The sequence below is a fragment of the Bos indicus x Bos taurus genome, chromosome X (genome assembly GCF_003369695.1).
Source record: "Bos indicus x Bos taurus breed Angus x Brahman F1 hybrid chromosome X, Bos_hybrid_MaternalHap_v2.0, whole genome shotgun sequence".
NCBI classification, from domain to species: domain Eukaryota; kingdom Metazoa; phylum Chordata; class Mammalia; order Artiodactyla; family Bovidae; genus Bos; species Bos indicus x Bos taurus.
The window spans coordinates 31,143,290-31,161,259 of record NC_040105.1 but is presented as its reverse complement, the minus strand read 5'-3'; the positions used below and the strand labels follow the sequence as shown (position 1 = coordinate 31,161,259).

At 36.5% G+C, this 17,970-nt stretch overlaps 1 protein-coding gene across 10 annotated transcripts in view; it reads left to right on the top strand.

Annotated features, from left to right (window-relative positions):
• DMD (dystrophin) overlaps nt 1-17,970 on the top strand; it is a 2,656,945-nt gene that overhangs the window by 1,946,731 nt on the left and 692,244 nt on the right. For all 10 annotated transcript variants that reach the window (XM_027533579.1, XM_027533577.1, XM_027533571.1 and 7 more), the window contains one exon: nt 8,072-8,304. In XM_027533579.1, coding sequence (XP_027389380.1) covers nt 8,072-8,304 — 233 coding nt within the window. The remainder of the gene's footprint in view (nt 1-8,071; nt 8,305-17,970) is intronic.

Sequence of the window (17,970 nt, the reverse complement as noted above, 5' to 3'; positions counted from 1 at the left end):
ATCTTCAGTTTTCTCTTTTTCACACTCTAACTAGAAGACTCTTTCTTAACTGTGTTCTCTTTGTTGGATCAGCGTTTGTTTTATTTCTGTAGCAATGGGAGGACCATTTTAAACTTGTTTTGGATGCAAGTCTTTAATTGGTAAAAATGGAGGTTGTATCATGTATTGTTCTATAGCAAGTGACTCCCACATGTAGTGGCTTAAAATAGGAATCATTTATTTAGCTCATCATTTGGGGGTCTGCTTTGGATTGGGTGTCTCAGTGATTCCTTTGTTAGTCTCAGCTAGACTCACTCATGTATTAATGGTCAACTGGTAGTCAATGGCCTCACTCATGTGTTTGGTACTTGATTATTGGATGAGACAATGGATGTGACAGAGCCACTTGCCTATCATCATTCAGTAGGCCAGTGAAGTTTGCATAGTGGTGAAAGGTTTCCACTCATAGCCCAATAGCTAAGAAGTTCTCAAACCTTTGCTTATGGTCGTGTTTAATAATATCCCATCCACATTCAATGAATGGAGAAATATACTACGGCTCTTGATGGGAGCATCTGGAATGTCTCATTACAAGGGTATAGATGCAGGAAGAGAAAGAATTTGTGGTCATTTACTCTCTGCCAGAGAAGCTTTCACTTTTATCATCATGGCATTGCCTGTGTCATATTATTTACTGTCCCTCATAGCTATAGCTTCAAGTATTTACTGTGTCTCAGTGTCTGCCCAGTATCCTGTGGCTAAGAGAAGTGCTGAGTTTCACTTAACCTATACTTCTAAGGTATAGGAGAGCATAAACTTGGATGGACTTAAAGCAGGTGTCCCCAACCTCTAGAATCTAATGCCTGATGATCTGAGGTGGAGCTGGGGTAATAATAATAATAGAAATAACATGCACACTAAATATAATGTGTTTGAATCATCCCCAAACCATCCCCCCACCCTAGTCTGTGGAAAAGTTGTCTCCCACGAAAATGCTGGTGCACCAATGCGATGTCCAATGTGATGTAAAAGATGTCCATGTCCACTACAAATGTTAGGCAAGTATATAAACCACACACACACACACACACACACACACACACAGGAGAAGGAGAGAGATTGAGGAAGAGAAATTTAAAACCCTTTGAATTAGTGATTTTGAACCAGAAGCAATCCGCCTCCCCACCCCCCACTCCCCCTGCCCCCTGCCCCGGCCGCTTTCAGAGACATTTGATAATGTCTGAAAACATTTCTGGTTGTCAAAACTGGGAAGGTACTCTGGCCAAGGATACTGATAAACATCCCACAAAGCACAGGTGAGCCCCTCACACCAAAGACTTATCCATGCCAGAATATTAACAGTGATACGGTTGAGAAACACTGCTTTTTATTGACTGCATGTGTGAAGAATTCATGAGTTATGAATCCATATATGAATAATAATTCATATATACAAGTTAAAAGATTCAAGCGAAAAAGAGGGAATGGCAAGGTTATTTCTGTCTTCAAATTAGTGTAGAAAGGATCCTTGTTTGGGTGAAGTCAGGTTGGAGATAGTCCTCAAGAATAATATTCAACTTGTGGGAGGAAACCAGATTTACTTGATTTTTTTTTTGGCCATCACTCTGTGCAGCTTGTGGGATCTTAGTCCCCCAATCAGGTATATGACCTGGGCCCTCATTAGTGAGAGTGCAGAGTTCTAAGCACTGGACCACCAGGGAATTCCCTCACTTGATTTTTATAATCCATATTTTTGTGAGTAGTTCAAGGTGATCTTCTCTCCCTAATTAGAATGAACATTAGATGATTTTGTGGATACCATAGGCTATAAACTATAGCTCTTGGAGTCAAAAGTATTTGAGTAATTAATAATATTATATTTTGAGTGGGACATGCATGAAAAATATCTGATGATTATATCAGCCTTAGAAATAGGTATAGTGGTTAAGCACACTGTCTTAGCATTGTCATTTGTTAATGTGAAGCCCTCAGCAAGGTATTTTACCTTTTAGTTAAATGGAAATAATGCCAACCTGAAAATCATTTGGTAAACATTAAACAGGGCTTATCAGTAACCTTGCCTGGCATGTAGAAAACCCTGAGTAAATGATTGTGGTGAGAGTGTAGGTGGTGATCTCTTTTCCAAGTGGCAGAAAATATTTCTTACTTGGATTACATACTTGGTAGAAGAAAAGAATCAATTAAAAAGTGATAAAGTAGCATTGCTAAGCTTTAAAAGTCTATGGGTCTTACTGTCAAATAATTTGTTTCTCAAGTCCAGAAATATAATTGGTTATCATGAATCCTTAAGTTCCTTTTCTCCAGGACTTCCCATGTATAATACAAGCTCCTACTGTGCTAAAATGTAAATAACTGATGATAGTTGAATCATATATATTATTTCATCTTTAGAATGATGAGAAAGAATATAGACAAAAATACATGTTTATGGATTCACAGTGTTTGTTTCTAATTTTTCACGTGTACCTGTAGACTACAAATATTTAGAGAGAAGTGAGGTCCTTTTAGAGTCTACGCATGATTTCTAATTTTGGTACCATGCAACTTTCTCATATGGGTTTTATTAAACTACATGCCATCCTTCTAAATACTCAAAAAGAAAACTTTCCCTGTGTTGCTTGCATGGAGAACAGTTATTTTATCCATTGGTGATATGGATAATAGCTAAAACAGTCTTTCCTATAGCTAGTGTTAGACAGTAATTCAATTTAACCACATATACCAAATGGTACTTTTTAGATATCTGTATTAGTGTGAGTCCAATAATTTATCATTTAGTCAGTGACTGATTTTTCAAATATCAAAGGAAAGAAAACCAAAAATTACCCACATTCATTCAACAAAGCTAGAAATAGAATATGTGTTCCTTGTTGTCTTATCAATCAAAGGAGACCTGTGAATTACAGAAAAACCATGTGTGAATACTTCAAAGAAAGTATTCCAAACACATTGTGTATGTGTTTTTTAAAAGATTTAGTAGTTCCTCTAAAGCTCTAAGTAAAGCTGTTAGTCTGACTAATCATGTACCCTCAAAAGCAATTTAAATTTTAGACTACAGAAATGTTCTTCAAACACTTTTGAAAAAATGAGAGTTCCCTCCTAAAGCTAACACCTTTTAATTAACAAAATACTCAGAGCAAAGCTGTGGTTTGCAATAGTATATTACACCTACTGTTACTCATGCTACTATTCCAGTATGCCAAACTTGATACCTTTCAGCAATTTTGAGCTTGACTTTTCGTATGCTAACTATGGAAAGGAAATAGTTTTTAGTAGAGTTATTTTAATTTTCTAATGAATGCATATGAAACACCTTATGCTACAATTAGTAGTCAAACTACACAGGGTCTGTGTGTGTGTGCATGCACTTATCTGTTGATATATCTATTTATCTTTTTACCTATCTACTTGGCTTAGTTATACACATTGTAATGCATGCTGTTCTGACATGAACTGATTAACCAAGGACACTAGCGCCTGTTGCTGGAGGGACGGTTAATAGTGTGACACCGTAAAGACTCTTCCCCATGCTGGAAGAGATACTTTCTCCTTCAGACTTGAGAAGGATGACCTTGGTTTTAAAGAAGCAGAGATTTGAAGCAACCATTACTAGGGCCAACTTCTTGTGACCCTGGGCAGTGGCCTGAGGCAAGGGGCAGATATCTCGACAAGCATATCAAACTGTGGGGGCATTAAACAGGAAGAAAAGGATCCCCACTGGCCGGAGGGGAAGCCATTTTTGGTGCTCCTTAAGGAGGAGAACCTGGAAACCCATCCTAGAACTTTGTGCTTAAGATTCTGTGTATTCATTTACATATCCTAACTGCTTCCCTGATTAGCTTTATGGGTTGAGAAAACTCTCAAGAAATCCTCTTTGCATCTTTTAAATTATACAGTTAAAAGAAGACTCCCCCGTAATGAGTAAATACCCTTCCCTGACCCTTGGCATCAAGATTCTGTTGCTCAGTCTGGGAAAAACCACTTAAACTACCTCTTGACCACCTAATAAGGTGATTTGCTTATGTTTTTAGTAAAATGACATAGAAAAGAAACAACCTCATTTTTTTTTCTCTTTAGATAAAAATAAAGGCATCTGAAAATGCAGTGTGAGTTGGTATGTGATATACATAATAAAATAAGATCTCAAAATTTTTCCTTTGACACATCTTGCTTAATAAAAAAATAAATAAAGTATATGCACATACATGAATCTAGAGTCAAGTCTTTTTGTGTTTAGTTGCTCAGTCATGTCTGATTCTTTGCAATCCCATGGACTGTAGCATGGCAGCCTACTCTATCTGTGGGATTCTCCAGACAAGAATACTGGAGTGGGTAGCCATTCCCTTCTCCAAGGATCTTGCCAACCCAGGGATTTAATCCAGGTCTCCTGCACTGCAAGCAGACTCTTTACTGTCTGAGTCACCAGGGAAGCCCCTAAGTCTTTTTAGGAAGAATGAAATATTTTCCAAGTAGTGTTATAGATAGAATTGGCCCATAAAATGTATGTGATAGATGAAAATTTGCCTCTTTCTAGTTTTTTATAGCACTTTTTTTGTCTATTCTTGGAGACCCAAAGTTTCTGGAGTTTAGAATCCAGCTCTGAAGTACTATCAGCTACGCTGTAGCCATCTTAAAATCCCCAACCCTAATAATGGTGCAAGATTTTGTTCTTCCTAGTGATTATTATATTTTAGTAATAAAATGTTAAAGATTCAATGTGTTTAAGACCCCAAAGACTAGTATAACTCTATGCCTCTGAGAGATTTTTATTTATTTATTTATTTTAGATTTTTAGTTATACACTTACCCTGGTACCCCAAAAAAAGACAGAAATCTAGAGTTGGGATTTGAAAAGGAATTGAGGCTTTTGTCTGGGGAAGGGAGAGGAGTTTTTAAAAAGTATATAGAGCATATGGAAGGGCAAAAAAGTGTGAGATGGTCTGTTCTAATTGGAGAATGCCACATAGAGACCGAGAGCATGGGAAGAATGGAGGGAGATGAGGCTGGAGTTGGAAGTCTGGTTCAGAGAGCACAGGACCTAAAAAGTCATGCTAATTTAGAAGGTGAGCAGCCAATAAACATTGGTTGAACAGCAGAAGGGAAAAACACACACAGTGTATCTACTGTCAGAGCAGTGCTAGGAGGATCAGTCTCATTCATGTATTCAGAGGTCATAGTTGAACACCTGCTCGATTCTATGATGCCCTTCTCCTGCCCTCAATCTTTCCCAGCACCGAGGGACTCTCAAGAGTCTTCTCTAGCACCACAGTTCCAAAGCATCAATTCCTTGGCACTCAGCCTTCTTTATGGTCCAACTCTCACACCCATACATGACTACTGGAAAAACCACAGCTTTGACTATGGCCTGCCCGATGAGTCCATAAATCATATCCTTTGCCCATAGTGGCAGCATAGATGGCTGCATTGCTCTGCCTCTCAACTCTCCTCTGAATCTTTTTTAGCTGTCTTTGTACTTGGTGATACTTTTTCCCCCATTGGAGAATTTTGTGATATTACCCTCTCAATGTTAATTGTACTTTTTAGTCATCTTAAAACATTATTTTTCAATCTCTGGTCCTAGCCTTTCTTTCCAGTAGACTTACCCACTCCAAAAAATGTGTGTTCCAGAAAACAGTTGAAGTCTGATGATTCTCTGCCTTTTTATTCTTGGCTATATAGAAATTTAAGATGACGTGATCATTTCCACTTCATTAAGCTACTTCTTTGTTGGTCAGAAACAAGTCTAGAGAAAAAAAAAAAATCTCATTCCTACTCTCTTTTGACAGTGAATTTTTCATCAAGTCAGTTAAAAAAAAAGCATCTGACATCTCCCAGAACCTTGAAATCCTCCCCAAAATACTGTGTGTTGCCAGAATATCTATTGTTTTGTATTTTAAGAACAATCTGTCCATATTTCCTAGTCAGCTAGGCATTCCACAGTTAGCTCCTACGGTGATATTTTATTTTAGCTCTCTTTTCATCCTCACCCATGTGTTCTCTCCAGGAATTCGGCTCTTCTCTTGGAATCCCTTTTAAGATTTTTAGAACCTATTGGCTCCCATGCTTTCTCCTACTAGGCTGTGGAGTCACAGGATGCTATTTCTGCTTCAGATTATGTTTCATTCTTTCTAGAAAAAAACCTTAGAGTAGTGAGATAGCTTTGGGAAACTATTTCTTCTCCATCTCCTCAGTATCATTGTCTTTTTAGTCATTACTTCTTGGCATTAGTTTTTTTTTTTTTTTTTTTAAGTCTTTATTGAATTTTCTACAATATCGCCTCTGGTTCTGTGCCCTGGCATTATGGCCCTGAGACATTTTGGATCCTAGATCCCCAGCCAGGGATCAAACCCACACCCCCTGTACTAGAAGGCAAAATCTTAACTACCAAACCTCCAGGGAAGTCCCAATCTTGGCATTAGTTTTCATTCTATCTGTCACCTCACTTTTTTTTTTAATTTCTGCCTTGTTCAAGATTTCTTCTTCCACTTGTAGGAACCTCTTGTTCTCCCCAAGAATCTTGAGAGATAGGAGAAATGCCTCCATTCCTTTCATCATCTTCTGTAACAAAAAGACAACCTTAAAAAAGCTGAAAGTGATATAACCATGAAAAGTCATTTATGGTCACGTCAGAATGGAATGCCATATGGCACATTTTCTTCATGCTTCTAGAACAATTGCCTTATTGTCCATACCTCCTGGATTTCCCATTGAGATGCTGTGTTTGCAGCTTTACTTCAAAACTTTCCTTCTGAACTACACAGGCCACTTTTTCTTCACTACCAGTCTCCTGGGTGTATCAGGCTCCAGAAGCCATTGCCTATGAACTCAGTGTGACACTCCTTATCCTTCATCACTCACCTGAGATAACCCAGCTGTTTGTTGATATTTATTTGTTGATATTCACACCAGCAAATTCAGCCCTTCAGTACATATAGGGCTATACTAGGCCTTTGGCTGAGTTTTTCCCCAAATATTTTATATATTTCAATCCCTTATCTCTAACTTCTCACCATATTTGTTTATCATTCTGCTTATTTATCATATATATATATATATATATATATATATATAGTAATACCTAACGCAATTACCTACTAGTGTCAGGAACTATGCTAATATTTTTCCTTTTATTTTCCTGGTACTGTGCTATGTGCATTTCTTGTATTAGTCATTGAATCTACACAGTTGCCCCTATGACATTAACCCCATCATTATCCTTACTTGCTGAAGAGAAAACCTGAAATTTAGAGAAGTTTGGTAACTTAACCAAGGTCACAGAGTTCCTAAAACAGAGAGAGGTATTCTCTCCCAGGGGGGTTTTAGTCTGAAACTTCAGATCTTAACTATTACCATATGCTACCTTACACTACAGTGTTCACCACTATTCATATTAATTTAATATTTCTTAGTAACTTTGAAACCATGTTTCATTATCCAAATGTAAAAACGTTACTAGTCCTGATTTTTCAAAAATAACTAGCTTAGATTTTCTTCACTGCTAGCCTCTTTATTACCAGTCTGAAAGCAAAGGAAAAAAAAAAATATATAAGCTACTCCCAATATAACAGAGCAAAGACAAGAACATTTCATTGGCTTTGATTTCTCTAGAGTCCACCACCAAAGTAATTTACTTCCTATTCAGGGAAATCATAAGTTTGAAATAAGATCTTATCCAATCTTTACTTTTTTTCCCCTCTTGATTAAAAAAAATAGGTAAAACTTATTTACCTGGCACAGTCTGAATACTTTCTATTTTTCTTTACCAGTTCCACAACCTGTATAATTGTCATTGAGAAGGACTTTCTAAATTAAATTAATTGCTCAGCCATGAGGATAATCAAAACCATTTGAAAGACTGTTAAATGTTTATTAATGAAAAGTTGGGATCTTTGAATTTTTCTATAATACAGTACTGTCTAAAGTGTCCATATGGTTAGGGGAAAAACACATGATGCCATAAATAATACTTCGGTTGAAACTGTTGCCTTTACATCAGTTTTATTTTTATTGAAATTGTCTTCTTATCTTCTGTTTCTAATATTTTCTTTTTCTTTTTTTTAAAAAAAATTAGCTCCTAGTCAGACGGTTGCTCTGGTGACACAACCTGTGGTTGCCAAGGAAACCGCTGTCTCCAAACTAGAAATGCCATCTTCCTTGCTGTTGGAGGTCCCTGCACTGGCAGATTTCAACCGGGCTTGGACAGAACTTACCGACTGGCTGTCTCTGCTTGATCGAGTTCTGAAAGCACAGAGGGTGATGGTGGGTGATCTTGAAGACATCAACGAGATGATCATCAAGCAGAAGGTATGGGGAAAACAGATCACAGTTGGCAGAGGTTTGTCTTGAAAGTGAAGACTTTCCACAAGTCACTTAATTCTCTAAGACCATTTCCCACCAGTTTTTATGCAGTTTTTTTCCATCAGCCAACACACTCCTCCGTTTACTCTGTTCAGTCCAAATATGATCAAGGAAACAAATTAATGCAGTTGTCTAAAACAGCCATAAACTGCACAGGAATACTGGGAGTAAAAAAGCATAACCCTTAAAGTATAATTGGCTTAATGAAATTCACTAAACAACTAGTATTTTAAAAATCTATTTTACATCAAATAAATACCTCATTTGAGCTATTTACATTTAAACTGTTTGTTTTGGTACTCTGCAGCCAAAATATATTCCAGAATCAAATATAATAATCTGGGAATTGGTTATTCAGTCTTCTGAGTTGTCCATGCCAATTTTCCTCCTCCAGTGATAAGGATAATTGAAAATAAGCTACAAACAAGAAAAGTAACAAAACATAATGCATTTTTAAATAACATAGATCTTAATATTCATATTTACTTTTAATGCTATGCTCAAACATGTTTTTAATGCAAAGATTGCATTTCTCAGCCTCATTGCAATCCACTCTGCAAAATTATGACATCAATGAGAGACATAAGAATACACTGAAATAAATATGATTTACCTAGCTAGAAAAAATATACTGTATGTCTTTTATATTTCTGAATGAATAAGAATAGTAGTTTTGAAAGGTTTATATGCTATAGGTTTTCACTTGTAAATGATTTTTCAAGTCTTTATTCTGAAGAAGTAATAAATTGTACTGAAGTTGTTTAGCTATTACTTTTTGAAAAAACAGGGAGTAGGGGCAGACAGATTTCTTTTTAAAATGAACTTCAGCAATTCAGTAAGAATGCAAATTATTTAATAGTAAGCAACCTGCAGTTAAAGTATCTTAATCTTAGACTCAGAAGACCTGAATTTAGTGGTCTTTTGTCATTTGCAAGTGGCATGATTGTGGTCAAACCATTCTCTGGATTTTGGTTTCCTCTTCTGAGAGCAAGGCTCAAAGAATTCACATTCACATACATCATATAGTGTTGGTTATGTGTGAATATAAAGATATGTAAATATATATATATATATATGCTGTTGCTGCTGCTGCTGCTGCTAAGTCACTTCAGTCGTGTCTGACTCTGCGCGACCCCATAGACGGCAGCCCACCAGACTCCCCCGTCCCTGGGACTCTCCAGGCAAGAACACTGGAGTGGGTTGCCATTTCCTTCTCCAATGCATGAAAGTGAAAAGTGAAAGTGAAGTCGCTCAGTCATGTCTGACTCTTAGCGACCCCATGGACTGCAGCCTATCAGGCTCCTCCGTCCATGGGATTTTCCAAGCAAGAGTACTGGAGTGGGGTGCCATTGCCTTCTCTGAAGTATATATATAGTTATCTATATATTTATATAAATGTATAGTTGGTTTTGGAAAGCCAGTACAGTTGTCAGTCCAATGGGAGATTGCTTCTGAAATCCACCATGGATAACAAAATCTGCAGATGCTCAAGTCCTATAGTTGGCAGATAGGGAGGGTCAACTCTGCTAATTAAAAAAAAAAAAAAACATGTAATTGGACCTGCACACTTCAAACCTGTGTTGTTCAAGGGTCAATTGTATTTAAATTTGTTCACATACACACACGCACATACACACATCTGTAATCTCTCTTCTCTTGCTAAATAGTAGGGATGCTTTTCCTGCTTCTTCCCCTTATATTGTGAGGGGGATTAAAAAAAAAAGATGAGTTTGGGGAAGTATTTATTATGATATCAGAAAATAAGTATCTCCTCTATATGGAGTTTTAAGTAAATTCTGACTTTACTGTTTGAGGTATAAGACATGAGGCAGTATCCCACAAGTGCTTTATAAACTGTAAAATGCTATCTGCCTATTTATTCATATATTCTTACAGTAAGTTTATATTGAGCTACTACTTAGTGCCTGGAAAATACAGAGTTGGATAAGATAGGGGCAAAAAAGCATTGACAGCACTCTAATAGAAATAAATTTTAGCCCATATTTAGCATTAATGATGTCCCAGCCACTTTTCTAAGTACTTTGTGTATCTGTGTGTAGACTTAGTCACTCTGTCGTGTCTGGCTCTTTGCAACCTCATGGACTGTAGCCCGCCAGGCTCCTCTGTCCATGGGGACTCTCCAGGCAAGAATACTGGAGTGGGTGGCCATGCCCTCCTCCAGGGGATCTTCCCAACCCAGGGATCAAACCCAGGTCTCCCGCATTGCAGGCAGATTCTTTACCATCTGAGCCACCAGGGAAGCCCTTGTGTATACTACTTAATGTTTACAACAGTACTGAGACTTACACTAAAGCACAGTGAGGTTAAGTAACTTACCCAAGGGACTTCCCTAGTGGTCCAGTGGTTAAGAATCTGCCTAACAGCACAGGGGACGCAGTTTCAATTCCTGGTTGGGGAACTAAGGTCCTGCATGCTGTGGAGCAACTGAACCTGTGCTGCAACTAGACAATCCATGTGCAACAACCAAAGATCCCTGAATGACAGACCTAACACCTGATGCAGTCAAATAAATAAATACATATTTTAAGAGGTAACTTGCCCACGGACACATAGTAAAAAGACAACAGTGAGATTTGAACTCAAGCAGTCTGGTCCAGAATCCCCACCCTTAATCACCACAGTTTTCTGCTTCCCTTGGATATCCTTGGGTGATGCTCCAGGGACTAACTTCATGGCAGGGACATCTAACTAAGCCAGGGAGGAGGATGGATGTCAGGAAAAGCTTCTTGAAGAAGATAAAACCCAAGCCAAGCATTCAGGAACAAGTTGGAATTAACCAGGTAGATTAAATGACAGAGGCCAAGTGCTTTTCACTGAGGTTAGCAGTACAGTATGTTATAGAAAGTGTGATTCCATCTGGCTGGAACTAAGGGGATGAGGAGGGAATTGATGTTGCATAGAGAAGGGTAGAGCTAAAATATGGGGATTTTCCCTTACCAGACTACAGAGGGTTGTGTTTTTTTTTTAATTGACATGTAGTATTACAGTAGTTTCAGGTGTACAATGTAGTGATTGGATATTTTTATCCATTACAAATTTATACAGTTTAATTCATTAGTCTGCTATAAAATAGGCTATCCTACACAACTATTACACTATCGACTAAGGAGTTGATTATGGCCCACAGGTGGTGGCAACCCTTAAGGAATTTTAAACAAAGAAGTATTGATAAAAGCATCAAATGTAGTTTAGTTGCATATTATTGATAGGTTTCTCTCCATGCAAGCAACCAATCAAGCAGAAAGTAAATTTGCTCTAATTAGCATGAGGGCAGTGGGAAAAGATGGGGCTTCCCTGGTGGCTCAGTGGTAAAGAACCCACCTGCCAATGTAGGAGACGTGGGTTCAGTCTCTGGGTCAGGAGGATCCCCTGGAGAGGGAAATAGCAACCCACTCCAATATTCTTGCCTGGGAAATCCCATGTACAGGAGCCAGGCAGGTTACAGTCCATGGGGTTGCAAAAGAGTTGGACATGACTTAGCAACTGAACAAAAACAATGGAAGAAGACCCAGAAAAAGAAAAGTGATCTAAGTGTGCCTGGGCATTTAGTTATCAGGCTCTACTTGAGTCTCCTTGTGACACTATTTTTCTCTTTATTCTGTGTAGCTGTTCAAAATTTAAAGTTTTAGGAGTCCAGCTGACCTTGCTTAGGTCAGACCCCCACCTCTTAGCTAAAAGAAAGCAGAGAACATTGATTTAAACCCCTCTCCTTCCAAAGCTCCTTACACTGGAGGAGAGATCATTTACCCGCCCCCAACCCTAGTCTAAGCAATATGTTTATTTCAGCTTTGCAGTATAGAGACCTGAAATAAAACTATTTATGCCCCGGTACTATAAATATAATTTTGACACCTTCACATTCAGTAATTGGTTCTCCAAAAAACATAGATTGCTTTCTGGATAATGTGAATGAAACGTGATAAATAAGTTTCATTTTTTACAGAGATTAGAGTTGGGAGATTGTAATTGTAGCTGCAGAGCATCAGAAATTAGAAAAGATGATGTAACAAAACATCTTATGACTCTGAGAGAACTTAATTTTGATTTTATTAACTTCAGACCAAACTTTAGAGATGCAGTGATTAAAATACGGTCCCCAGAAAGGGAATAACAAGATGGCATTTGAATAAGTTAGCTTTTCATAGTTCTAGACCTGAAATTGAAAAATCACACATTTGCCATTAAGCTTCTGTTCTTTAGCGTAAATTGTTTAATTAAATTCTTATCTTAGAAAATTGGGAGCTGCTACCATTTAGAAATGAAGATAATATTTACTAAGTGAATTATATTAAGCAAAACTGAAAGTTAACATTACAACTATAATTTTGTAAAAGATTGTTATATGTAGCCATTTAAAATATTAAGCAACTCGACTGCTTAATTTTAGAGTAAAAAATATGCTATTGTAGAGGAATAGAGATGTGTGTGGAATATGGAAATTAAGCCTTTAAAAGTAAAACACCCATGAAGCTCTAAGTTTATTTTCTAAAATTGGGAATTTATAGCAGAGGATGATTTGTAATAGATAGTTTAGTGTCAGATAAATCTGATAAAAAATGTTTTTCCTATTTCATCACATGTTTAAGTAAAATTGCTCTGAAGTAAAATTGTTTTGACAATTATTCACAGTTTTCTTTTACTGACATAATATATCCAGTGAAGGAGAAAATATGTCTAGAGTTTTTCTCTGAAAGTGATGATTAAGTATGACCCTTAAGGAAGGGAAGTTGGGGTAGAGACAGAGGAAGGGGAGGAGAGAAGGAAAGAAAGAGAGGAGGGAAAGAAAGAAGGGGAGAAGGGAAGAGAAGCGGGAAGGAAGGAAAAAAGATAAGAAAGGAGAAATAGAAGGAGGGATGGAAGATACAGAGGAGAGAGAGGGTGGGGAGCTAGAGTTGTGAATGGAAAATCTGGGCAGAGGTCCAGGCAGTGGATAGATAATTGGATTGTTATCAACAGATAGGATTTACATGGCCATGAGATATCATTATTTTTTCTACTAGTGTCTGATTACCTGTGCTAAATAAATTATAGTCTTTTTTCAAGTCATTTTGGCCAGGTGTTCAGGGTAATTCACCACTAAATCTGAACCACAGGCACTTGTATTGAATAAAGAATTGAATAGGCAAAAGAGTTTTGTCCTCTAATAAGACCTCTCCAGGTTGGGGTTGAGACAAATTGACCAATCTGGACAAGATGATAATAGCATTGTTCAAGATTCATTTTTAACTGCACATTATACTGCTACCTGGGAGATTTCATTATCCAAAGATTGAATAAGCAGTTTTCGTGGGTACAGTGTATATTTAAGTGGGAAATAATTACTTGGATGTGCTTAATTTTTTTTTATTGTTAAGGTCAGAGTCTTTAATAAAAATTCTATGATTTTTTTTTTTTTTTCCAACTCTGGCTGTATCTACACAAAGAGCAATTGAATGGCTCCAGAAGCATCCTGATTATAATTTTTGTCAAATACATCCAACCATAATCTGATGACGAAAGAACATGTCTAGCATCAATTTAGAAGGATTAAGTGGAACATTGTGGGAGTTGGGGGACAATGGCATCAATTGTTTAAAAACAGAATAGTTCTTGGTATTATTCTATTGCCATGAGCATAGAAGAAAAGAGGGTATTACAAATAGTTTCCCTTATTCCACAAATGAGAAAGGTTACAGATAATATAGTAACTTGGTATATAGTCACTTTGTGAATGTAGATGCCCTAATGGAAGTACAGACCTCTTGGGAATAGATGTTTCTTCTTTTTCCGTGGGCCTACCCCTTCTTAAACATCTCCTCATTTCTCCACTACAGTAAAAGAACAGTTTATTTCCATGGGTATCCAATAGATTTCAAAAGTTAGATGTCAGTCATCTTAGTGTGAGGAGATTAATTATTCTGTTTTTATCTTTTCTCAAACAACCATCCAGTGGTTGTTTTATCTTTTCTCAAACAACCGTCCAGTGCTCATCTCATCTGTTCTTTTCTGCACAACCTTGTTTAAGAAACACCACACCAGAGTTTACTGCCTTTCCATATGTAGAAGATGTGTTGCATTCTACAGAGAGTAATATGGCACTGACTATGTTTGGCTGAAGATATTTGCAAATTTGTACTACAGTTATCTTCTGAAAAATGTACATGTCTCCTGTAGAAAGCTGTGGATCATTATTCTGCATGCAGTTTTCTTTCCTTACCTCATGAGAACCAAATTCACTGTTATCTTCACTGAAGATCATTAAGACATGTCATCAGTAATATGACTTATACTCTCAGATCATGGCAAAATTAACTCCTATAAAATACAAAAGTCTTTGAGTTGCAAACACAAAAAAATCCATTTTTTGAAATACTATAATAACCTTTTTTATGGAAAATGATATATACTTGTTTTTGATTAAAGATAAACATAAGCTTTACCAAACCACATATTTCAGTGTATGTGAATGGAAATGCAAATCTTACTACATTTCAATTCAGTTCACTGTAAAATTTTCTGTCAAAACCTTGGCAAGTAGAACTGAACCATGATATTTACATAAATTCTGTTAAAAGCCAGTATATTGTGTTTTCAATGAAATACCATTGGGATTCTGATAAGGAAGTTTATGTTTGTCATTGTTTTTAAATAGTGAATTGTATTTACAAATAGTTTCCCTTATTCAACAAATGAAATTTTCTTGCTTGGGTTTAGATAGGGATTCCTTTATATGAAATGGCTTTTTTTTTTTTTCCCCCACAAAAATACCTAAAATCTGGGATCTTCTCTCTTCTCTAAGAAAGCAATATAAGTAATTCAGTGTCTCTGAATCTTTTTTGAAAGCTGCATAATGTTATTATACACTATTATTACATGCTTTGGGGGCTTTTATAATTTGGGGTCCTTGAAGTCTATTATTGAAGTTACACTGTGGTATAGAAGTTACAGTGTGTTATAAAGTAGATTCTTATTACTCACTGTTAAGGTAATGCTGGGTAATGTTAGTGTCAGGTACATGCTACTCTGTTCATTAATTCAACAAATTGTCTTTGAAAACCCATGTTACAAAGTATATTATAAAATGATGTTGGAAAGTGATAGTGGAATAAGTTTGAATTTAAATTTGATTTCCTGTGTATGTTAGCAAATAATTGAAGAAGAGATAAAGCATGGATCACACATCACTATGTTTTTGTTCATTTAGCCACAGTTTTCTATAAATGATTACTTAGGTTACAGTATATATATATATATGTGTGTGTGTGTGTGTGTGTATATACACACACACATATTGCTAAATACCTATAAGGTGGTAGATACTTTTAATAGTCTGCAATGAAAACAAATACTACTACTATTTTCTTTCCTCTCTCAGTTCCTACTTTGTAGACCTCTGACTTGCAATGTCACAAGGATTATATTTACATTAGAAATATAATGACTACCTTTTAATGGCTTTCAGTATAAGACTGGTTTTGTTTATCTGTTGTTTATTGAACACATGCTGGTGAAAGATGTCAGTGTTATCTACTCTCGGGGATTAAAAATAAGAATAATTTAGGCTCCAATTTTAGAGTGTATCTTCTGTGAGGGAAGAATAAAAAACAGAGAGTGATAATTGCCACAAAAGAAAAAAATGATATGGTGTTTTCAGTTTTATATATATTTGAATGAATGAATCATTTATTTTCTCCCTCTTAATATGTGCCTCCCTCTCTCATATAGAAGACAATTAAACTAGACTTCTCTTTCCAGATGTCTTATTAATCTTTAATAATCTAGGGGTGAACATTTATTTTTGTATGATATGTTCCAATGTTTTAAAATTGCATAAACTAAGGTTCAGTTCAGTCCAGTTGCTCAGTCATTTCTGACTCTTTGCGATCCCACAGACTGCAGCATGCCAGGCCTCCCTGTCCATCACCAACTCCCAGAACTTATTCAAACTCATGTCCATCGAGTCGGTGATGCCATCCAACCATCTAATCCTCTGTCATCCCCTTCTCCTCCTGCCTTCAATCTTTCCCAGCATCAGGGTCTTTTCAAATGAGTCAGTTCTTGGCATCAGGTGGCCAAAGTATTGCAGTTTCAGCTTCAGCATTGGTCCTTCCAATGAATATTCAGGACTGATTTCCTTTAGGATGGACTAGTTGGATCTCCTTGCAGTCCAAGGGACTCTCAAGAGTCTTCTCCAGCACCACAATTCAAAAGCATAAATTCGTCAAGGCTCAACTTTCTTTATAGTCCAACTCTCACATCCATACATGACTACTGGAAAAACCATAAACTAAGGTAAATTTCCAAGGTCATCATAGCTTCAGTTTTTTGAGAGAGAGGCAGTAACATGTGGTCATGTTCTGTTATCTTTTATCCATTTACTAAAAATGACACTTGAGTTTCTAGAGTGATTGGAGTTAATTCTTTACTAGATTTATAATAATGACTTTGAATATAATTTTAATAATTCATAAAACCTTCCAGATTTCCTTATCTTTATATTTTAGATTCTGTATAAACAAGTAGCATCATACTCAAGAACTACTTATTTCTTGTGATTTATTCAAGGAAAAAATGGCTTCCATATTATTTATCTCAAGAATAGAAATAGTTGGATTTACCTGACGTATTCTCTCTTCAATTATGACAGGAGAATAAACTTTTTAATGATAGACTTCATCTTCCCCCCTCCCAAACTGATTTAATCTCTGTTCAGCTCTAGGATTATTTTGAAACCTTTCAACTAGAAATAAGAAAATGAAAGCCAGGGGGAAGGGTTGGGGCAAAAAGAGCATAGATAAATCTCTACTTAAGAAGGTGGAGAGAAGAGAATAATTTACACTTAACTCCTTCATGTTTTTTTCCCTGTAAACCTGAGGGAAAACAATTTGTAGCAACTCTGTGGAGACTAAGCTTTTCTGTCATGTCGTATTATATGAAAATCATAAAAAGCTGCCACTTTTAGAGCCATAAATGCCCTTTGAGAAATTTGACATAAAAATCAAACTTCCACTTTACCACACTTACCCATGTTCAATTTTTTTTTTCTTTTAGTTATATAATAGGTGTTAGGCACTAGAAGGAAACAGTTATTGGGGGCAGATAATAGCAGATGGAAAGAATGCAAGCAGGCAAGAAGCTATATATAAGGAGATTTTACAGTAAAATTGTCCTCTAAATCAAAAGGAGGATGTATTTTATTTTTAGCATTAGGAAACTTTTTAGATGAGAACTGTACAGCCATTTCAAGGTGTGAATTCTAATCAAATCCAATTATGAAGTAACCACATCAATAACTTAGGGTTCCCGCATACTCCTTCAAGCTTATTATAACGATTAGAAATGTAGTGTTGACTGGTTTGCTAGAGCATTAAAGCCTTTGAGGTCTTGCCCTGCCTTCTCAGTGAAATGTGTTTTGATAGCTCCAATCTGTATTGGTCTTTTAAATCAGTGATTGACTACAATATTATTTTGCCCTTTAAGTATATGTTTTTTGTAAAGCTGCTTCTGTTGTCTTGAACCTCACTTATAAACATTTATTGTCATTTGACTTTTTATATTCTTTTGTTCTAGCCCTTGAAATGAATTTAAATTCCCTTAAAGACAGGCATACTA